The sequence below is a fragment of the Mesoplodon densirostris genome, chromosome X (genome assembly GCF_025265405.1).
Source record: "Mesoplodon densirostris isolate mMesDen1 chromosome X, mMesDen1 primary haplotype, whole genome shotgun sequence".
NCBI classification, from domain to species: Eukaryota; Metazoa; Chordata; class Mammalia; order Artiodactyla; family Ziphiidae; genus Mesoplodon; species Mesoplodon densirostris.
Genome location: NC_082681.1, coordinates 131291613 through 131315975, shown reverse-complemented (window position 1 = coordinate 131315975; position 24363 = coordinate 131291613). Strand labels below are relative to the sequence as shown.

The 24363-nt window shown below is 46.1% G+C and overlaps 1 protein-coding gene across 5 annotated transcripts in view; it reads left to right on the top strand.

The window, feature by feature from the left end:
* Positions 1-24363, top strand: part of TBL1X (transducin beta like 1 X-linked) — a 223626-nt gene that overhangs the window by 152972 nt on the left and 46291 nt on the right. For all 5 annotated transcript variants that reach the window (XM_060086317.1, XM_060086316.1, XM_060086312.1 and 2 more), the window contains 2 exons: positions 3448-3536; positions 17191-17309. In XM_060086317.1, coding sequence (XP_059942300.1) covers positions 17252-17309 — 58 coding nt within the window. In that variant the 5' untranslated portion in view covers positions 3448-3536; positions 17191-17251. The remainder of the gene's footprint in view (positions 1-3447; positions 3537-17190; positions 17310-24363) is intronic.

Here is a 24363-nt window from a genome sequence, read left to right as displayed (position 1 = left end):
GGCAAAACAAAACCAATCCAGCACCTCTGGTTGCCCTGATAGACTTTACAAAGCTTCTAAGTGGAAAAGTAGTAATTTGGTTTGCCCCAAGGAGAGAGACACTGCACTATTCCTTGTCTCTGGCAAAACGATGTAGAACTATACATACCCAAGGGATGGAAAACAGGGGCTCGAACACATTCCTGGACATCAGTGTTCCTAACTGCAGTATTCACAGTAACCAAATGCCCATCAGCTGGTGGATGGAAAGGTAAACAAAAGGTAGTCCATGCATTCGACAGAATAGTATTCAGCCGTACAAAGGAATGAAGTACTGATACATGCTACGTTGTGGGTGAACCTTGAGAACATTATGCGAAGTGAAAGAAGCCAGACACAAAGAAGGTATTGTATGGTTCCATTTATATGAAATGTCCAGAACAGGCAAATCTGCAGAGACAGAAAGCAGGCTGGTGGTTGCCTGGGCTGGGGGAGGGGGGAGGGGGCTTGAGGACTGACCACTTAATGGGTCCAAGGTTTCCTTTTGGGGTGATGTAAGTGTTTTGAGACTTGACATAGGGGATGATTGCACAGCATTGTGAGTATACGAAAGGCTTTACGCCTCCTGTGTGGAAGGACCATTAGTCATTGTCTACACCATTCCATGCCAAGAACTGACAGCAACCAGGAAATGAGTCCTTTTTATATTCATTACTACCTTTGAGAGTAAAGAATATATTGCATTTGTTAAAATCATTTGCGTTTCAGGCTTCCCTGGCGGTCCAGTGGTTAAGACTTTGCCTTCCAATGCAGGGGGTGAGGGTTTGATCCCTAGTCAGGGAGCTGAGATCCCTCATGCCTCGCAGCCAAAAAAGCAAAACATAAAACAGAAGCAATATTGTAACAAATTCAATAAAGACTTTAAAAAAGGTGGGGGGACTTCCCTGGTGGTCCAGTGGCTAAGACTCCATGCTCCCAATGCAGGGGGCCTGGGTTCGATCCCTGGTCAGGGAACTAGATCCCACATGCTGCAACTAAGAGTTTGCATGCCACAACTAAAGATTCCGCGTGCTGCAGTGAAGATCCTGCACGCCGCAATGAAGATCCCATGTGCCACAACTAAGACCTGGCACAGCCAAATAAATAAATAAATAATTTTTAAAAAATCCTTTGCGTTTCACACAAATCTTCTTCAGCACGTAAATTTTTGCCAGCACTGTTTTTTGTTTTTGTTTTTGCGGTACGCGGGCCTCTCACCGTTGTGGCCTCTCCCGTTGCGGAGCACAGGCTCCAGACGCGCAGGCTCAGCGGCCATGGCTCACGGGCCCAGCCGCTCCGCGGCATGCGGGATCCTCCCGGACCGGGGCACGAACCCGTGTCCCCTGCATCGGCAGGCGGACTCTCAACCACTGCGCCACCAGGGAAGTCCTGCCAACACTGTTTATTGATAGTGGCTCTATTTAGGTGTTAATAATGGGAAAATCAGGACTGACCAGGGATTGGAAGTTCAGGTTTCTCATTTTAACTTATTATTTCTAGTAATAAACTAATTAATTTTGACATGTTGCATAACCAGAATGTTATTAACCAGTCATATTTCACATTTTTTGTGTTTATAACACACAGATGATGTTAATTACATGTACTGAATTTAACAACTTATATCAGAGATAACCTTCAATTTGTGAGTTACCATCTGTTTTGGGCCAGAGAATAGGAATTTGATACTAAAGCTTTTTCCTGAACAGCTTGTAATGAGAGCTGTTTATATATTAATTACTTAATTGAATTATTATGGATTTTAATGTTTTAATTTTCAAGCAGTTTGGGGCTTATTGTGGTGACATCTGCTCTTTTTTTTTTTTTTTTTTTTTTTTTTTGCGGTATGCGGGCCTCTCACTGTTGTGGCCTCCCCCGTTGCGGAGCACAGGCTCCGGACGCGCAGGCTCCGGACGCGCAGGCTCAGCGGCCATGGCTCACGGGCCCAGCCGCTCCGCGTCTGCTCATATTTTGATACTTTATGGTGTTTAGCGGTTTCATCATAGGGCTCTTTTGGGTTTACAACCCAGTCCTGAAAATAATTTGCTGTCTGCTTCAGGTGTTCTATTTCATCTCCACTACCGAATTTTTTTTTTCATAATGAAATGTATTTTTATTTTATAAGCAAAGACAATATTCCCTTGTGCCTGCTTCAGTCTGGTGCCCTTTAATTTCTATTCAAAGAGCTATAGAGAAATTTTGTTTAAATCTTATTATTTTCCTTCAGTGGTAGATTTTTTCAGTTGTCCTGGTTTTATCTTATATATCCTTATGTTGTTTAAAAATGTACTGTAATGAAACTTAAGGGCCTATGAACCTGCTTGTAGAATCCTTTTAATCTCCTTTCTTTGAACAGTGTAACTATAAACGTGACTCAGTGAGAGTAATTTACTTGAATTTCCTTAAAACATTTCAGGAGGTTCTGTATAAATTCACTAATAAGAAACACCTTCATTCATAGCCTCACTTATGGATTTGAATTATATTAAACCTGGCACCTTTTTATTATCACTTAATACTATTGAACAAGAATTTAGAGAAAAAACAGGCATTTAATTTCCTTAGTTTTTGAGCTTGTAGATAATTTAAACCCTGTAGGAGACTGGATTCACTCACAGCTGAAGACAGTTTATGAGGAAGAAGGTAAATATCATTAAGTAGATCCTGGTTGACTGCTTACTGTTTATACTGAGTGAAAAATAAAAATGAGTTTTTGATATGAAGGATTATCTTATGAGGTATACCCCTGGCTTCTTCAGAAATCCATGCAAGTGGAACCCCTGTGAAATGGAAATGTAGGAAAACAATAATGTAAAAGTTGAGAGTCAGTGCTTGCTTTCGCTTTATTTTAGAGAAGCCAAAAAAAAAAGGAAAAAAAAAAGATTCTAATGTTTCTGTGTTTTTTTGAGCACATAAAAGAGTGGATATCTGCACACAAACATGCCTGCCGTGATTATTGTAAACATTTGCCCAAGCAATGTCTGTAATGTCAGAAAAGATGTCTGGAGCATCTTTTCTTCTCTTAAGGGTGTGTACAGTTTAATTTATTGGTTGTATGTGATACGGTCCCTCCCTAAAACAAAGATATTTCAAGTGGGCATTAATTGTCATTGAATGGTAGCAGGAACAGTATCTGAGCTAACATCGATTTTATTTACTTTGAGACTTTTTCCTTACAAATCTCTACATGTACCATAATACTGACTGGCCATTTTAATTTCTCCTTTTTCACACTGCAAATAAAACTGCATAGTTTGTGTTAAAGTTTTAGGACAGAGATTATGAAACAGTAAAATGTGTTAAGTTTGAGTTGGGATGAAAAAGAAAAACAAGAATAGGACAGGTCAAAGGTGAACAATTCCCAAAGAATTTTAAGGTGTTTTTTGTTGTTACTGTTGTTGTTTTTCACATCTCTCTGTTTCTCACCAGGCAGGTCCCAGCAGACACTTGGCATTTTATATGATCGGATGCTGGGGAGCCCACTGGTTCAAAGGTCTACACATGACGTCAGCCTAAAGGTAAATGCCTGGCGTTGATCTTTGTCTTTTACCTGAAATTCGTTTGAAGCTGAGCTGCGTTTTGCCAAAACTGAACACCTTCTGTTTTAAAATGCTTTGCTTAGAAGGAGTCTGAGGTCTTTCTCCTTGTTGAAGTTGAAGGTAGTAGATAGAGCATCATTAAATAATGTAGTCCATTCTACACGACAGATTGGCCTTTTATTGCCTTCTAAGAATTGTGGATACTGAACCAGCTATTATAAACTTTTCTGGGTCTTGCCGGAAGCAGAGGACACTTTCTAAAATCATTCCCTCTTGTCAACACTGTGAATTAAAATTAAGCTGCAAAATTAATTATAATTGGGCACATGAGTCTAGATCTTAGTTGGCCCCTGTATCTTAATGCTATGCTTTATTAGTTTCTTAATATGATTTGTGTCTGTCTGCAAATTGATTTACTACTTAACCTTGAAACTTCTTAGAAGAACATGTAGCTTACTATTTATAGATCTAGTGAGAGGATACGGTATCCAGAAGAGCAAACCAAACAATCGTAGATCGGCAGGCATCAAGAGTTGAAGCCCAGGGAGTTCCCTGGCGGTCCAGTGGTTGTTGGGACTTCACACTTGCATTACAGGGGGCATGGGTTTGATCCCTGGTTGGGGAACTAAGATCCTGCAAGCCGCATAGCCAAAAAAAATCAAGAGTTGAAGGCACATTCCAAACTAAAACTGATGGCTCCCTTCCCCATCCGCTACCAAGAAAAAGTGCTCTTATCTTTTGGTAGATGGGATTTTAGGGTTTGATTTTATCATTTACTGTTTTGTGTTTTCTGGTTGTCTCTTCCATTTTTTTAAGTTAAAAAAATGATAGAACTTTTGTAATTTTAAGAACATCAAGATGGAAATTTGGGGAAGATTTTTGCTTTATTGTTTTAAAGGAACCAATCAGAACGAAAATGATAGACCCAGATTTAACCAAACTAAGAATCTTAGAGGGGTGGGATAGGGAGGGTGGGAGAGAGATGCAAGAGGGAGGAGATATGGGGATATATGTATATGTATAGCTGATTCACTTTGTTATAAAGCAGAAACCAACATACCATTGTAAAGCAATTATAATCCAATGAAGATGTTTAAAAAAAAGAACCTTATTGAAGTATTTTTGTTTAAAGCCAAATATATAACAAGGTAAATATGTACAGTTGACCCTTGCCTGGGTTTGAACTTCACGGGTCCACTTATACATGGATTTTTTTCAGTAAACCATGGACTACTGTATACAGTCCATGGTTGAATCCACAGATGAGGAATCATGGACACAGAGGGCCAACTGTAAAGTTATAAGTGGGTTTTCAACTGCACAGGGGCCAATCCCCCTAACCCCCATGTTGTTAAAGGTTCAACTGTATTAGAATTTCAATATTTTACTTAAATATTTGAAAAGTTTAGTTTGTTTTAAAAAATAAAAAATTATAAAAGGTTAATTGAGTCTGTGACATCAGATGTTGACATCCGTGTTGTAACATGAATCCTTTTTTATGGCGAAATAATATTCCATTGTATGGATGTACCACATTGTGTTTATCCATTCATCAGTTGACGGACATTTGAGTTGTATTTACTCTTATTGAGTGGTTATGAATAATGCTGCCATGAACATTCGTGTACCGGTTTTGTGTGGACGTATACCTTCATGCCTCTTGGGTGTATACCTGGCAGTAGAATTGCCAGGTTGTTATGGTAACTCTGTTTAACATTTTGAAGAACTGTCCAACTTTTCCAAAGTGGCTGCACCATCAGTCAGTATGTTTTGAAATGCAGTTGAACCATATTTTAAATGTCAGAGGGAAGAGGAGGTCTGTTGCTCATTAGTGTTTCGACTGTGTATTAATTCAGTATTTAGGGAACGTAAGCTTTGCTTGAATTGAATTGAATTGGGCACATGCTGACTTCCTGCTGTGTGTGAGGCATTGGTGTTTAGCTTTATAGATGACTCTGGAAATTTTTGTAGCCTTTAACTCCTTGCACAGTTTATACATGCAGATGGTCATTTGGGATCGTGCTGGGAAATGACACACTGTTGTTTACCTACCACAGGACCCATGGTGCATCCACGAGCTTGGGAGTCATCTGTATAAACCACATGCCCTTCCTCTCTATGTTGGGTGCTGTGCGTCAGAAAGTGAGGGCTAATATCTGTTCCCCTTAGACTTACCTAGTTTCGGCAGGTGCCTCCTTTGAAAGCCATTCGCAGCAGACCGTGGCTGTGGTGTTTTCTTGGCTCTTCATTTCACGGTGGTTGGTGTGTGCACAAGGAACATCCACATTTTGGGGCATCACCTTCAGGTTCTCAGACAGGAAGATTTGAGGCTGGGATGCGACAAGGCAGGTGTGCTGTAATGTAGAAAGGAGGAAATCTTCAGGAGAGCAAGCTTGGCAGACCTTTTCTGTCAAGGGCTAGAGGGTAGATATTTGAGGCTTTGTGGGCCAGTGGTCTCTGCTGCAGCTGCCGATCTCACACAGATGAACAAATGTGGCTGAGTGCCAACGAAACGTCACTGACGGACACTGGAATCTGAATGTCGTATCAGTTTCATGGGTGGCAAAATAACATCATTTTGATTTCCTTTTCAACCATTTAAAAATGTAAAAGCTATCGATAGGTCACAGTCCTTGCAGAATGCAGCTGCAGGTGGGAATTGCCCTGTGGGCCACAGTATGCCCACCTCGACCTAGAGAAGCACACCTGTTTTATGTCTCCCTCTTCTGACTGCAGCCTTTAAGTTGGAGGACATCCGAGGTGCAACTCTGCAAGGTCTGTGGCGTGCTTAGGACAGCATCCAAGTTGTGGTTACTCGACGAAAGCACTGCAGATTCTCAGGGGATCAAGACTTTTAGGAATCTGAGGGCCTCCCATGTGAAGAGCGGCTCTGAACTTGTGTAACCGCCCCCACTCAGAGGTTCTCAGCCCTAGGCAGTTCCCCGCCCCTCCCCAGGGGACATTTGATCGCGTCTGGAGATGGTTTTTCAGGGAGATTGAGAGCTTCTGGCATCTAGTGGGTGGAGACCAGGGATGCTGCTCTATATCCTCCGGTGCACAGGGCAGCCCATCCCAGAGATTTATGTGGTCCCAGAAGTCCGGACTCACTGCTACTGTCAGTACTTTATTTTGTGTTTTAATCTTAACGGTTTTGTGGCTGTCGAAATTTAAGATGCCGAGCATTTGACTACAAGACTGAGTTCCTGCGTTTGCTGACATAGCGTGAGGCTCATTGAACTCTCAGCAGCAGATACTTGGGTTCATGATGCTTTAAGTATTTTTCTTTTAAAACTTTTTTTGTTGTTATTCATTTAAATTGAAGCATCAAAATACGCTTTAACACCAAGATTTTTGAGATGCGGTCTACCTCAAAGGGCAAGGCATCGCCCGCCTTAATATCTACGGAGAAAACCACAGGGTTTATTTTTCAGGACTTTGGAGGTCACCTTATATGAGTAAATGACCTCACTTATGACTCCACCTACTGCAGAAAAGGGAATCATCAGGGCCCAAATAAATCCTGCGTATGTGGGTGAAAATCACAAGTGCCTTAGAGGTTTCATAACCAGCCTGTACATATTACTGAAATTTATCTGAGGGCCTAGTGTACATTGTAAAGAATCCAATTCCAGCCTCTCAGTCTTAGAGATAATTAAAATCTGTATGTTAATTTACAGATTAATCGGAAGCATTAGCTTACAAGACCAAAGTCATTAGAAGAAGAAGGCAGACTACTCTTCTGTGGAAGCAGCAGCTGTCTGTGTCTCCCAAGGCACTTTGCTTTGAAGTCTTGGGTACCTGAACTGGCATTTCACTGTGTAGAGGAGAAGACTGTAAAACGATAACTGTGCTATTGGTCTTACATGCATTGTCTGGCTCCGTGATGCAGATTTTTTAGCAGCGGTTTGCTGTTACTGGGTGGAACATTTTTTAGAGAGGCTTCCTTCTGGGTCTGCCTCCCGATCAGGCAGAGAAGTGTAGGGTGGGTAGGGTTTGCGGCTCAGAGGGTTTGCGAGAGGACCCGGTGGCCGCGTTGGAGATGCACACGTGGTCTTGGCGGTGACTCCAGGACGGGACGCCTCTCTTGTCACGTCAGCATCCTTCATGGCTCTGCACACAGGGTTGGGATGAAAGGCCCCAGCCAGCCGTTAATTAACCCAGAAGGGCAGCCAGGCACAGGAAGGACCCTTTCTGAATGCCTCACCCAGGGGATGTTTTCGATTTTGTGAAGCGCAGCATTATTTTCGTATCCCAAGAAGACTCGCTTCTCTCTGCCCTCTCAACCCTGCGGCTTTATTTCCTAGTTAGCTGGGTTGCTCTCATAGTGATGATTTCTGAAGACACTGCCAGATTTTAATTACATTTTAATGAATATGAAAACAGTTCACGTTCATAGGAGAAAATTTGGAAACTACAGAAAGGCACGCACACGTACACAGGTAAAATTCCAGCATGATCCCACCCCTGGAGAGATGGGTGTACTTTATTATATTTTTTATATTTTAGAGGGTATCTTCTGTGTGTGTGTGTACAAAATGAAATTTAGCAACATGCACATTCCATCTTGAAACCTATTTTTTTCATGTATCGCCGTATCATGGACATTTTCTCCCGTCATGAAAATCCTTTTGAGGACTGCATCTTACTACACTAGTTCATTCTTATATTTAAATGGCAGTTCCACTGCCAGGCATGTGAACTCTGATAATAAAATAATAGTTCTTTGATTATATTTATAATTTTGGACCATTTGACTCCCAAGTAAGTAAATATAACTCTAAAATTAGTGAAAAATCTTACCTTTGGGGGGATTTTTTTTCTTACTGTAAAATAGTAGACATACTCGTTGGTGAATGAAGATATGTGTATTAAAAAAAAAGATGAAACCACTGTTAACATTTTCCTGTTCCCTGCCCAATCTTTTCTATGTATATATTCTATAATTGGGGTCCAACTGTAAGTGCCTTAATTTATTGAATCACACTCAGACTGTCATTGGACAACAAAATAGCTTTCAGTAGCTTCAGGGGCTACATATCGGCTTCGTTACAGTTATGCCGGAAGAACAGGTATATGCAATGTATAAAACAAGCCTGCTTCATCTCCACGATAAGCTGGGTCCCCATCAAGATTGTACAGAAGGATTTATATGTAAATGTTGATGCGTAAATTAAAACTTTGCATCTTGAACTGACTGGGAGACCCCTGGGAAACTCAGTTTCCATTTGAAGAGAGAAAAACATTATGGATAAAGCAAGCAGGGAGGTGAGACCCACTGCGTTCCAGTCAGCAGAGAATTTGTGAAATGCGGAGAGAAGAAAAGCGCCTTGTTGCGATGAGGTAATCTCTAGCAGAGTTTCCAGCTGCTCTGGCTCTCGGTCCTCAGTCTGCACGGAATCAAGTCCCAAAGCGCCCTGAGCCTCGTCCAGAAGATTACTTTAAGGGATGGATTCTTCCAGCGTGAAAGCCAGCAGACTAATAGCAGAGATAAGCCATGAGACAAAGTTTCTTCCGTCCCTGATTTAAAGGATTTTAAGAGAACGTTTCGTAATGGGACCGACTGTTACAAGAGAAACTTCTGCCACCAGTGATATCAGCCGAGCACCACGCCCCCCGCCCTGTCATCACTGTGCGCTTATTTCACTGTTCGCGATCCAGCCTCCCCTCCCGTTGGCAGGGAACACGCTTGCCCTTCCTGTCTTCCTCTCGCAGAGCCAGCTCTCAAGTAGCTCTCTTGTGATTATATCCTTTAAGATAATTAAAGCGCCGTGAAGATTTTGTTGTTTGGGGGCAGTCCTCTCCCTTCCCAGAGCACGAGAGCCTATGGAATACTGTACGTGCATACTCAGTACCACGAAACCCTCAGACACCATTTCTCCTGCAACTGAATTTTGAACTATTTTGTGAACAGGACTGACGCATACGAGTTTTTGCCACCTTGAAATTAAATCGTGAAAAGGAGAAATACTATAAATAATAATGATAAATAATCTTCCCTTTAGCTTCTTGATGGATTTAACCCCGAATTATTACTTATGTTGGAATACTCATCTTGTGTGGGGCAACTCCAGGGATGTCATCCGTCCGCACTAATTTTTCCTCCTTCTGTAAAGAACAGCGAGGGAATGTGTAGCTTCACCTCGCGGTGAGGGCGGTTATTTCTTTTCTGCACAGTCGCAGCGCCGAAGACCTCAAATCAACCTAACTGGAGGTGCCTCGAATCAAAACTGGGTCAGGCAAGAGAATAAACACAATTGCAGTAATTAAGAGCCCTTTTTCATTTTTTTCCTTCTTTTGGAGGCCGAGGGGGATCTGCCGGTGCTGAAAAAGCTCTCCTTTATTCTAGAGCTGGGAGGTTGGAAGGCACCCACGGGTGTCGTCGGGTCTTGAGCCGGCCACGGCCGCCGCTCCGGAAACGGGCGAGGTGCTGCCGTGGGAGCTGGCCCTCCGGGTCTCCGTGGTAGAAGTGCCGGGCCGAGCGTGGAGGAAGGTGCTTTCTCGGACGGGCTCTCGACCCGCTGCTGGCCTGTTGACGCGTCACCCGCTGCCAGCTCTGCATCACTTTGGCGAGGGTGCTGTGTTCCTCGGGCCCTTTCGGGGGCTCTTTGCTCTGGGGATGCTCGCAGGTAGCCGAGTGGGAGTAATAGCCGTCCTGCCTCTCCTGTGCGCGGGGCCCTGACCGGGGAGTTTGTATAAAAGCTTCGCGTCCTCGCCACCTCTGCCAGGTGGAACGGCTCTCATGATCCTCAGTTTGGAGAAAGGAAAACGGAGCCACGTGACCCGCCCTGCAACCCACAGCTAGAAAGGGATGGAGGTATGATTAGGAGTCAGGCCACCTGGCTCTTCTGAGCCACGAGGCCCCCGAGTCCTACGTTTTGTGATCTGCCCTGTGGCTCTCAGGACGTTAGTTCCCTTACCTGTAGCCAGTAAGTCCGTGGACACTGGAACCATCACCGTGGTGTACCCCAGCTTTATTGCAGCCAGTACAAGCATTTCGAGCTCCACATCACGTGCCCACAAAAATCGTCCTTGGCAGAAGGGACACAGGCCAACTTCTCCCCCAGCTCACAGCCCGCGGTGATGGCACGGAGGGCCGTCTTCCTGCCCTGGGTCCCAGGGAGCACTCGGTACGCCCTTGAAGGTGACCCAGCACACCCCACCCCACCCCCCGCCCACAGCTCCTTCCTTTTCTTCCTTTTTCATGTTTCTCCGCCGCATCTTGTGTCCGTCAGGACTTCCCCCTCTTCCAGACCTTCCCCCCTCCTCCCTGACCTAGCCTCCCCTGGAGCCATGCTGCTGTGCCTCTTAGCACCTTAGGGTATAGGCGCGGGGCTTAACTACAGGAGCTTGTCGTTATTTGCATAGACATCTTACTGACAGCTTCAAGGAAGCGGTGTGTCTGTGTGTGTGTGTGTGTGCACGCGCGTGCGCGCCTGCATCTGAATTTGTGTCATCCCTGCTGTTGCCATCACCATGCCTTGAATGTCGTAGGTGCTTGGTAATTGTTTCTATCATCACTTTGTACCTCATTTATCTTAAGTGCGGGAAAAGCAGGGTGAAGCATTTGCCCGTGTTTCGGTTTGCAGTGGGGTTACAGTGAACACGGGACCGGGGTCCACGTGCTCATCTCACGGGAGACGTGGTGGCTTCTCGCTGTGGGGTCTTCTCGTCACAGAGCGTTTCTTTCTGCAGAGGTGTTTGTAGGCAGCAACGTCCGGCCCTCATGGTGATGGAAGAAAGTCCGTGGCGAGCGTCAGGGCTGTGCTAGTATTTGCAGTGGCGGAGTGCCTCGGGGCTGACAGAAACCGCCTCCCGCCTGCAGGATGGAACGTTGGTTCTCATTTCAGACGCACAGAGACAGAAAGGAGGCAGAAGAGTGGTTCCCAGGGCCTGGGGCGGGGGGGACGGGGGACAGAGGTCGTTGGCGGTGATGAAGTTGTGGAGGTGGGGGGGGGTGGCTGCCCAAGAATGGGGTTGCCCTCGATGCCACCACCGGCTGGTGCACTCCAAAATGGTCACGGTGGTAAATTAAATGTTGTGTGTATTTTAACACAACTGAGAAAACAAAACACCAGACCTGGGACTTGAGCCACTGACGTAGATTTCGCTTGTCTGTGTCTGGGGTAGAGAAGCCCGCGCCCGTCCCCGAGTGAATGGTGTGCCCGGGGCCGAGCTCGCCGGCTAGGAACTCACCGCCTTGCCTGCTGCTACTTCACACCTGCGTTAAGAGCTGGCTCACCTTTCAGCAGAGAGAGCGAGGGGGGCTTTGAGGAGACGTGCTCCTAGAGCCGGAACCCCAGTTTCCTGCTGAACTGGAGGAAGGCGCCCTTCCTTCAGCCTTGGCTTGCGGGCTGCCTCAGGAAACGGCGCCCCACACGGTCAGATGGCCGGCGTGGCACGAGATGTGCTCACTGCCACCCACACCAGAAACGCGGCGTGGGGAGGGACCCCCCAGACCCTCGGCTGAGAGATCTTCCAGCCCAGCAGAACTTTGAATAGCACTGTCATACTAGCACGTTTATTTATTATACATGAAATTATACAGAAAATCCCTGATTTTAAAAAATCCATCATCTTATTCTAACATCTCTCTCTGGAAATTGAGCTCTTGTCTTGGAGAAAAGAGGATAGGTAACTCTTTTTCCCAACCTTATGTAGATCTTGGCGAAATTTGTCTAAAACAGTAGCTTTTGCCAGGTGAAGATCAGCCGTTTTACTCATTTGAGTCAAAATAGTGACGTTGACCCAGTAAACTGACAGCAGCCACCTTCAAGCGCGTTGCTCAGAGGTATCGCAGTTAGACACCAGTTAATTGTTGGTTTCTCTTGATTTTGGTGTAATCAAACCCAAAGCGTTGGAGTGGATTGAATGTTGCTGCGGTTTATGGTCAGTTTAAAGAATGTTCTCCTGTGTGTATTGAATAGTCTCACAATATACATGCACATTTCAGTTCACTAGTCACTGTAAATCCTTTCTTTGGAACTAGTTAGGTTTTAGAAGAAGCAGTCATTTAAGAAGTTTAAGCCATTTAATTTAAGAAGGTGTTTTATTGGTGGGAGAGACTTTGATCCAATTGTTAGATCAGGTTTTTTTAAATTAACACATGTATAGGCATACCTCATATGTGTACGTACATGTACCTCATATGTGTACAATCATACCTCATAAATGTCACATGTTGTACTTCGGAGACATAACGTTTTTTACAAATTGAAGGTTGGTGCCAGCCCTGCAACGAGCAAGTCAACTGACGCCATTTTTCCAACAGCATTTGCTACTTTGTGTCTCTGTGTCACATTAGGGTAGTTCTTGCACCATTTCAGACTTTTTCATTATTATTATATCTGTTATGGTGATCTGTGATCAGTGATTTTTGATGTTATTGCAAAAAGGTTACAGCTCACTGAAGGCTCAGATTTTGTTTAGCATTTTTTAGCAATAAAATTTTTAATTAGGGTATATAGCTTTTTTAAGACATAATACTGTTGCACACTTAATAGACTACAGTATAGTGTAAACCTAACTCTTACATGCACTGGGGAACCAGAAAAAACCCTGTGACTCACTTTATTGCTGTGGTCTGGACCTGAACCCACAATTCCTCCAGGTGTGCCTATGTTGAGGTGGACCAGTCAGTAGAAACACATGACACTCCTGTGGACCAAATGGTATCACATCCCTGGTTCTATCGCAGGCTGGGGATGCTTTTTGTTTTCTTTCCTCTGCTGTTTACAAATCAAAAATCCTTTAAGAAGTTAAAACCATATTGGGGAAATCATTCTGATCCTTGGATCCTAACTTAAAATTTCAGAGAGAAGATGAATCTGGGATCAGAAAGTAGAGAGCTAGAGCTTCAACAGAAATTTTCTTAGTTGTGAAAAAGGCTGATGCATAAAGAAAAACAGGGGAACGGACTAACAAAAGTCGTCCATAATTCCCCTCTCTTGAGGATCTTAAATTCTCTCGCTCCAGAGTCCTGTGCTAACGCTTGTGCAGACACTTCTAATATATATTACAGACACTTGTGGGGTGGGGAACGTTGAACCAGGCTCTGGGTACAGGGGTGTCGTCCGTATGTATCCAAATACCTTCTCCTTAGAAAGCAAGAAAGATCTGGATGCTGAAAGACAAATATCAGTACTTTCCTTATGAAAATGTGATTTTGTGGAAAGATTTTACATAGACCATTTGAAAAAGCCAAGCTCTTATGGTACATTTTAAAGGATCCTTTTTAGCAGCATGGCCGTTTCATTAAGCAACGTCTATGAGCTAGCTCCACGGTGTCTTACAATTTTATAAATGGAATTAATTTCAAACACAAAATGCTTAGTTTTCCTGTATAACCGTTGTTCTCAGCCAGCAGCAGTTTAGCAATTTGTAATATTTAGCAGTGTCTGGGGGTGTGTTTGATCATGACAACCGTAGGGGATGGAGGGAAGGTTGTGCTGGCGTCTAGTGAGAAGAGGCCAGGGATGCTGCTAAACATCCTACAGTGTGCAGAGTGTTCTCATAACAGAGAATCGTCTGGCCCCAAGTCAGACTCCCTGAGGCCAAGAGACCCTGTTGCTGAGATTAGATTTCCCTGTTTATAAGTCCTGAAAATGACAATAAAAGAAAAGCGGGTTAGGGGTGGTGTCTATTCAGGCTGCTCTAACACAATACCATAAACTGGACAGTCTAAACAATAAACATTTATTTCTCACAGTTCTGGAGGCTGGAAGTCCAAGATCAAGGCACCAGCAGATTCAGTATCTGGTGAGGACCAGATACCACCATCTTCTCTTCCTGTAGGGTTTACACTAGACTATAGTGTATTAAGTGTGCAACAGTGTGTTCTTACATGGCAGAAAGAAGGAGAATGCTCTGGGGTCTCTTTTTTATAAGGGCACTAACCGCTTCATGAGGGTGGAGCCCTCATGACCTAATCACATCCCAGTGGCGCCACCATTTACTATTTACCATAGAGAGAACCTGAAACTGAATTCCTCGTGAGAACTGAGTCGACATCGTTACTGCCACTCTATATCATCAAAAGTCTCTTTAGGGACTTCCCTGGTGGTTCAGTGGTAAGGAGTCCGCCTTCCAGTGTAAGGGACTCGGGTTCGATCCCTGGTCGGGAAACTAGGATCCCACATGCCGTGGGGCAACTAGGCCTGCACGCCGCCACAACTGGAGAGGAGAACTAGAGAGAAGCCCACATGCCGCAACTAGGACCCTATGCGGCCAAAAAAAAAAAAGTCTCTTTAGAACTACACTATTCTGCCGTACACATCTTTGTTATTATTTGTTCTGTCCTTTGAATAATGTTTTATTTTTTCCCTTGTATATGCTCTGATTTCATAGCTTTTTATTTAGTCTCAAATATCTTCCTAATGCCATCTTATATGTGAACTCCCCAGAGTTCAAGCAGACATCTCAGGACAAATTTATATAGAGATATATATATATATATAATTTTTTTTTTCGGTACACGGGCCTCTCACTGTTGTGGCCTCTCCCGTTGTGGAGCACAGGCCCCGGACGCGCAGGCTCAGCGGCCATGGCTCACGGGCCCAGCCGCTCTGCGGCATGTGGGATCTTCCCAGACCAGGGAACGAACCCGTGTCCCCTGCACCGGCAGGCGGACTCTCAACCACTGCGCCACCAGGGAAGCCCTGACAAATTTATATTTTAACTGTCAAATTTTCTTTCCAGTGTCTACAAAAGTACAGAAATACCACCTAATTAAGCTAAGAAGACAAGTATTTTTGCATGACAAAATTCTGGTAACTACAAATTAAAATCTTGTTAAGACGACACAGTGAGACCTGGAGTGCCCCAAGAGGCCACTGTATTAGTTATCTGCTGCTGCCTAACAAATGACCACAAATTCAGCAGCTAGAAACAACACGTTCATTCTCTCACGGTTTCCCAGGGTCAGGAGACTGGGCACGTGCAGGGCTCCTCTGCGCAGGGTCTCAAGAGGCTTCAGCCACGTGGCGGCTGGGCTGCATCCTTATTTAGAGCTGGGAAGGGAAGGGCCTTCTTCCAAGCTCACACTGTTGGCACAACTCAGTTTTCCTGTGGTTGTAGGACTGAGGCGCACAGCTTTCTCCAGACCGCCCTCGGTGCCCTGGGCGGTTCACGTGAACGCCAGCAGGACAGTCTTTCTCTAGTCCAGTAAGAGTCTTGCACAATGTAATGTAACAATTACAGGAGTGACATCTGGTCATCCTTGCCGTCGAACCTAGCCAGGGTGTGGCATCCATCTCCTTTGACGTATTCTGTGGGGTAGAAGGGAGTCACAGGTCCTGCCCACACTGGCGGGGAGGGGATTATATCCGGTGGCACTCACTGCGGGGCCATCGTGGGGTGTGTCCATCATGACGACCTTCAATTCACATCCTCACAACTCGAAATGTGCATTTCATCCTTTTATCATTTTCTAAACAAATGGACATTTAATGGTAATTCAATAATGAAAGAGTTGCCACCGTAAAGATGCCTGAACACATATGGCATGGCCTCTGAAGACAGTTCCCAAACAGCCTGAAGTGTTCGGTATTGATGACATAACTGAAGGAAGTTGTGGCCCTCCTCGGCCGCTGCCGTTTGGAGTGAATGCTCTTACACGTGTGTGAATTCTGCTCTCTCTGTGGATAAAAGAGTTCTGTTTGATTGACTTCTGTCGTCTTGGGCCAGGGTGCTCATAGGCCTGACTCAGGATCGTGAAGAAAATAAGGCTCTGTTCTTACTGTCTGCCTCAGACCCAGAGGCTTCCGAAGTCCCCATCATCCCCTCACTCCTCCCCTAGGTTTCTACCTGTCTTCCCATACTGCGGTCTCGGCCAGACTGATGCAGCCAGTTCTGGGGCAAACTACAAACGATGTAGGTTCTCTCTGTGTCCATGGGCTGGCTTCCTGCACCTGGCCTCTGTATAGAAGCCACGTCAGGGTGATACATACGCTGACTTAGCTCCGTGCTGATGTGTGTCTGCCTTCTCAGGGCCGTGTGCACCCGATAGGTTCAGTGACGGTCCAGTTCATCACTGAACTTTTATGGGTGGAAGGTGTTATGATTAATCACTGCTTCAGAGCCACAGGTGTTTTGCAGACCATACGGTCGCCCTGCCTGGGGGTGTTGACGTGCCTGCTGGCCCGCCCGGTCGTCTTCCCCGTCTGTCTAGGAAAGGGTGGCGGCATCCAAGGCGGCCGCGTCTGTCCCGCTGCGCATCAGGATCCCATGCAAGCTCGCTGTCAACTGCCTCGTGACCATAACGCACACGGGATTTTTAGTGAATAAAAAATCAGTGTGTGTTCTCGTTTTCTGTGGCCCCTGAGCTCGTCTCCATTAGTGGTTTATATATGAGTCCATCCCAGCATTATAAAATACACCAACTCATCTTTTTTGGGAAAATTTTCACCTGTATGAATGTGTCTATACACACACACACACACACACACACACACACACACACACAAACAAGTATAAAATCTTTATGTAATCACAAAATACAACACGGATCAGGCATTAATTACCTTCACATGTACAACATCCTGAGTATTATATTTTTCAGTCATCTCAAAAAGAATGCAGTGAAAAACAAAAAACTACAGGTGGTGTTTCACAGCTCTCTTCCACTTTCTCCTCCCAGCTTGCTCACAGAAGGTGGCCCCCGCTTCGTGAAGACCTCATCGCCGTGAGGTGAGGCTAAGATGAGCATAACCAGTGACGAGGTGAACTTCCTGGTGTATCGGTATCTCCAGGAGTCAGGTAAGAGGGCGGCCTCCTGTCTATAGGAAATCATCTTCCACATGCCAAGTGCAAAGCGAGCAACCATTCACTGGTCGAACACCCAGGCTATAGAAAAAGAAGAGCTCAGAACACTCTTGTTCAGAGGATTACAGGGGGGAAGAGAAGGTTCAGGGGCCGTCCCATTCCTGGGGTGGGATAAGGCAGCATGTTCTTCTTTCCCTTGACATTTCTGTTCATGTGAAATCAGATTGGAATTAAGATCAAGAGCAGTTGTGATAGATATGGTGACGGGCGGGGGTGATTGGGGTTCTTGGCCCCCAGCACAGGGAGGGCATCTATGGGTTGGTGTGTATATATGGTGTGTATATATGGGGGTGGGGTGATTTGGGGTTCTAGGCCCCCAGCACAGGGAGGGCATTTATGGGCTGGTGTACACTTCTGGTGTGTATATATGGGGGAGGGGTGATTTGGGGTTCTTGGCCCTCAGCACACGGAGGGCATTTGTGGGCTGGTGTATACATATGGTGTGTATATATGGGGGGGTGATTTGGGGTTCTTGGCCCTCAGCACGGGGAGGGCATTTATGGGCTGGTGTATACATATGGTGTGTATATATGAGGGGGTGATTTGGGGTTCTTGGCCCTCAGCACGGGGAGGGCATCTATGGGCTGGTGTATACATATGGTGTGTATATATGGGGGTGGGGTGATTTGCGGTTCTTGGTCCCCAGCGCAGGGATGGCATTTATGGGCCGGTGTATACATATGGTGTGTATATGTGGGGGTGGGGTGATTTGCGGTTCTTGGCCCCCAGCACAGGGAGGGCATTTATGGGCTGGTGTATACTTATGCTGTATATATATGGGGGTGGGGTGATTTGGGGTTCTTGGCCCTCAGCACGGGGAGGGCATTTATGGGCTGGTGTATACATATGGTGTGTATATATGGGGGTGGGGTGATTTGGGGTTCTTGGCCCCCAGCACAGGGATGGCATTTATGGGCTGGTGTATACATATGGTGTGTATATATGGGGGTGGGGTGATTTGCGGTTCTTGGACCCCAGCACAGGGAGGGCATTTATGGGCTGGTGTATACTTATGCTGTATACATATGGGGGTGGGGTGATTTGGGGTTCTTGGCCCCCAGCACAGGGAGGGCATTTATGGGCTGGTGTATACTTATACTGTATATATATGGGGGTGGGGTGATTTGGGGTTCTTGGCCCTCAGCACGGGGAGGGCATTTATGGGCTGGTGTATACATACGGTGTGTATATATGGGGGTGGGGTGATTTGGGGTTCTTGGCCTCCAGCACAGGGAGGGCATTTATGGGCTGGTGTACACATATGCTGTATATATATGGAGGTGGGGTGATTTGGTTGGGTGGCTTGAACAGAAATATATTGTCTCAGTGTTCTGGAGGACAGCAGTCTGAAAGCAAGGTGTCAGCTGGCGTGGTTCCTTCTGAGGGCTGTGATAGAGTCTGTCTCAGCCTCTCTCCCAGCTTCTGGTGCTTTCCCAGCTGTCTTTGGCTTTCCTTGGCTTGTAGGTGCATCATCCCGTGATACATACCTTCACCTTCACGTGGCATTCTCCCTGTGTGCATGTACCTCTCTGTCTAAATTTGTCAGGTTTCTCCTTTTGTCAAGACACAGTCGTATTGGATTAGGGGCTCATGGTATTCCAGTATGACCTCATCTTAACTAGTTACATCTGCAGTAACCCTTTTTCCAGATAACGTCACATTCTGAGGAGTACTGGGGGGGGTAGAACTTCAACATATGAATTTGAGGGGCCAGTTCAATTTGAGGGGCCAGTTCAACCTAACAGTTTGTTCTGTGCACATTTAAGCTTTATACACTTGGTGTCGTGTTGTATATATCCTGCAACTTGATTTTTCAAGAAGGAAGCCAATTCCCAGGTCCCACTTGCCAGCAACACACATGCTAGGACTCAGGGTGAACCACCTGTGGGCCCCTGGGATGGGCTCTTTCAGGGTCAGCCCAGAAGGGTGCGATGGGCAGGCCTTGCAGGCAAACCAAATGGCTCGATTCTTATTCTTGAACACATTATTTACCCATTGGAAAAATGGTTATCCTGGGGCTTCCCTGGTGGCGCAGTGGTTAAGAATCCGCCTGCCAGTGCAGGGGACATGGGTTTGAGCCCTGGTCCAGGAAGATCCGACATGCCGCGGAGCAACTAAGCACGTGCGCCACAACTATTGAGCCTGCGCTGTAGAGCCACAAGCCACAAGTACTGAGCCCGCACACTGCAACTACTGAAGCCTGCAGCGCCTAGAGCCGGTGCTCCGCAACAAGAGAAGCCACCGCACTGAGAAGCCCACGCACCACAACGAAAAGTAGCCCCCGCTCACCACAGCTAGAGAAAAGCCCGCTCAGAGCAACAAAGACCCAATGCAGCCAAAAAATAAAATAAATAAATTAGGGGAAAAAAAAGGTTATCCTGGGCAAAAGGGATGAAATACATCAGGCATGTAGCATGCTATAAATAAACCTCTCCCCACCCAAGCCTGGATCTCTCTTTCTGCTAGCGACCCCAGCTAGCATTTTTCATGGAAAGTACACGTTCTTTCTACATATACACTCGAACATTTGGATTAGCTTTTGCCAGAACATAGTATAAAAAATTGATAAGCACGTGAGCCATGGCCGCTGAGCCTGCGCGTCCGGAGCCTGTGCTCTGCAATGGGAGAGGCCACAACAGTGAGAGGCCCGCGTACTGCAAAAAAAAAAAAATTGCTAAGCAAAACAAAATAGGCACTGCCTAACCCCTGTAAATCAGGGAAATCACCACTGCTGCTCTGATACCTTAACCTCAGAACTTAACCAGGGAATCTCTCACCTGGAGTACAAGTGTTCCCCTAGCCCTGATCTGATAGATTCCCAGAAACGATTGTAAATGAAAGTTCCATGTACCACACCCTGTCTCCCTGTAGACTTCCAGCATTGAATTTGGGATTCTTTCCTTTTAGAAACACCTCCTCACAAAGATAGGATGAAGGCAAAAGCACGGTCAAAACGTGTAGACAAATCACACGCTAAAATCCCCGTCCCTCTGTCTGTGAACATCAGGGTAAATAAAGGGTGTGAAAGAAAGCTTTTGTGTAACCCAGAGAAAGGTTTCTCCCGGTGGTTGGTTCCTAGAGCCGTAGGGCAGGAGCGTTGCTGACCTCTTTGAATAAACACAGAAATCTCCATTCCTCCCCCAGAAAGGCGAAACTTCCTTTTTTGGTGTTTGTTTACATTTGTCTCACATTTGTTGATAAAGTTTCTGTAACCAGGCAACTGAGACGGAGACTTGGGAGACAGCGATGTATAGAATTTCATCAACGCTGATTGTATGTAACGTCTGCTGAACGGCTGTCCTAATTTGTCAGACTCCCTAGAGAAAATCCCATAGGTTGAGTGAGGAGTTAAGAGATTACTCCGTGTTCCTCTGACGACTGACTCGAGTACCCCACGAGGACATGCTCAAAGGAAGAAATGCCTAATGTGTAACTGTTCATTTTGGGGTGGTTTTACATGTTTATCTCAAATCTCAAGCTTTGGTTAAGCATATATTTATCGAGCACCCACCAAGTGCAAAGAGCACCTTCCCCTTGGCCTGTTAATGTCTCCTTTCTAGTTTTTCAAAAAAAAAGAAAAAGGTCTCTTGATTAAGTATCTGTGCTCTCTCTCCTCTGCCGCCATCAAATGCATTCAAGCTAAGTCCTGTATTGTGATAAGTGATTCATTCCTCAACCCCTCCCAGCGTGGCTTCTCTACTAGAGGTTGAAAGTTCTCTGTTGTGAAGTCTTCAGTAGTCTTCATCCTCAGGTTGTGTGTAGAAGAAAGGGGGTGTGGAGGAGGCCGGAGATGGTAGGTGGTGAGGACCCCGCAGTGAGGCACACCCCTGGTTCTCTGGTAGATCTGCCCACCACCTCACAACCAGGAATAGACTCAGTGTTCCACGCCCGCTCTAGGGACAAGTTCCCTGCAACCACGGGCACTCCTGCTCCTGCCACCTGAGCCGATGCAGAGAGTCCTGCACTAAACGTATTGCATATCAGGTAGGATGCTTTTGGCTGCAAGTAAGATAACCGACAGAACATTCATCCCCCCAGGTAGCAGGAAGGCAGGGTATTGAAATGATACTTTCCTGAAAGTGTTGTGCGAATCCACGTCTCATCTCTGCAAACTCAGGAAAGAATCTTGAAAATGGACTTGTTTTGGGTTTCTGCCCTCAAGAGGCAGAATTCGTGTCATCTTGGACTCTTCCCTGACCTTCACCCAGCTGTATATATATTCCACAGCCTTTTCCTTAAAGGCTTGTTGTCACTGTTTGTTGTCTGAAGCAAGGGCCATGCCCATAGAAAGCACTCCCTAAATACTATTGATTTGTGACATCTCACAGTTGCGCTTCATGGCAGCCTGTTAAGTGAAACTGGTTAGTCAGCAAGGCTTTTCAACTCAGCAGGAGGAGATTTTGACCAGCTCTGGCACCAGAGTGGCTCAGTTGGTATTTGCATGAGTTACTGGAGTCCAGTTTTGAGGGCTAGGAGTCTGTTGGCCTCTGCCTTACAGGGGTTAATCGTGTGGTCAGATCTGCCGTCTGGGCAATTTTTAGGAAGCAGATTGTGGCAGAGAGTCTTTGCCACGCAGCCCATAGTTTCCCGTCATGATCCGAGCAAAGGCTCACTGCCCAGCACTCATAGAAGCCAGTACTGTGTCACCAGCTTTTGAGAGAAGAAGGAGGTCTTTTGCGAGGTCAACCTGCAAGGACACAAGGGGCAGGACTCACATCTGTCTCCCTGATCCAGGGTTTGGGGCAAAACTCAAAGGGTTGGGGGAGTTTTGAACTTGGAAGCCGACTGGCTAGTCTCCAATCAGTCCGTACAAGCTACTCGCACTGCTGGAAGCCAGGTTTTCCTCATTGAAGGGTTTCTCGCTTCATGAAAGGCTCTGGTGGCAACATTTCTATTCTCTGAGTTCCACAGACTGAAGATTCTTGGTTCCGGGGTCATCCTGGAGATGGGTTCTCGTGTTGTGCTGACACAGGGCTGTCTCTGTAAAATAACTCCAGGTTCGATCAATCAACAACCTGTTTAAGAAGGCAAAGCCCGTTTGAGCTGGTCGGTGTTTTCCGTGTTCTCTCACTGTGGATGCGTGTCGGCCTGCCTGGGCTTCTGCGAGCGGCCCCTCCAGACATCCGATAAGTGAGTCTCTGTAGGCACATTAAATATTTCCTCTGGGGCCTCATCCTCAAATCTAAATTATACAGAAACATTGTTCTCCCAGATCCAGTGGGGCAGGGACCCAGTGGACACTAGCATTGGTGGCAGGCAGCTCTTTACACAACCAGGGTGTTTACCTGCCAGGAGTTGCCAAGGCTCTGGTGAAGGAGGTGAATGAATGGCTTTGGAGATCTGTCATGAACAAGCCCGAGTGTCTTTGTTATGTCGTGTGCACAGGACCAGCTCCTTGACGGATGGAGGGAAAGATGGTCTCATATGGCGTTGGGTCCGTGTCACCGTTAATTCTGGAAAGGAGAGAAGGTGTGGGGGTTTGGGGCCAGATTCTCCATGACGTTAAATCGTGACAAGACCTTTTTCTCGTTCATCTCAGTGGGCAGCCTTGGAGAAGACAGACGTGACCTTTCCTTGTTAGATGTGGCTGCTTCTCCCCTCCCCACCCTCATCTGTACCATCTTTTTCTTTTTCCTTCTTTCTTTTTTTTTTTAATGTAAGGTATTACAATTTTCATGCCATAAGATTCACCCTTTTTGGAGTACAGGTTTGCAGTGTTTGCCAGACGTTTACAGTTGTATAACCACCAGCACAGTCAAGATACGGAACAGCTCCATCACCCCAAAAAGTCCCCTGTGGCCCTTCCCCCCACTGCAGCCCCTGGAAAGCACCACTCTGCTTCCGGTCCCTGTAGTTTTGCCTCTGCAAGAATGTCTTAGATGTGGAATCTTACAGCAGGGAGCCTTGACAGTCTGGCCTCTCTCGGTACGTTTGACGTTCGTTCACACTGGTGCATACGTCCGTAGTTCCTTCTTTACCGCTACGTCATGTTCCATTTTAGGGGTGCAGGGCGGTTAGTCCTTGTCCCGTGTGAGAACATTAGAGTTGTCCCCAGGTTTTGACGATTACAGCTAAGGCTGCTGCAGACGTTTGCATACAGGCTTTTGTCGTACGTGGGTTTTCATTTCTCTTGGGTTGGTATCTGGGAGTGGGATTGCTTGGCCATGTGACAAGTGTGGGTTGAGTTTATCAGAAGCCACCACATCCTCTTCGGTCTCACTCGGCAGCGAGGCACTTCACAACCATCAGTGGTTTTATAGGTTTGATTCGCGTTGTATAGCTAATTGGTGCCTGGGGCGCAGGACATGTTGGAAAGTAAGTAAAAGGACACTGTGCTCCGCAGATACATCTACAGGATACTGATGAAGTTTTACGCTTCCTCTCAGGGTTTAAAATTAGCCTTCGTGAGCCTGTACCGGGGTCACGGTTTCCACAGATCTGCTGAGTGAGAGAACATCCACCCGTGCACACCTAGTTCTCCTTAAGTGTTCACCTTTCTGCAGGAAACGAGGGAACTCTGCCGCCTGGCCAGCCCTCCAGTGGGTAAGACCGAGCCTGTGGGCAGGACATACGTCCGTCTGGGCCGGCTTCCAGGTAGATAGCAGGATTCCTGCCGGCAGGGCCCCAGGTAGGGCAGATGCTAAAAGTTTCCATGCATTGATTTGACTACACACCCAAGGTATTAACGTCATCGAAACTTGGGGAAGTGTTTCTCTGCTGTGAGTTTTGTGACTGACATTTGCACACCATGAAGAACAGACAGAGGCTTAATCAAAACCACTTGATGACTGTGGTGGTAACTGTAACAGTGAACAAGGAACACAAGTGAGAAGTTGTTTCCCTAATGTTTTGTCAGGTGCCAGGGTGTTACCAGGCTGCGTGTCCCCAGTGGCTGTCGTTTTTAACATTTTAGACAGTGAAAGAAGCTTATCATTATGATAGATGGTAGAAAGTCATTTATCGTATATCACAAATCAGCAAGATGGTG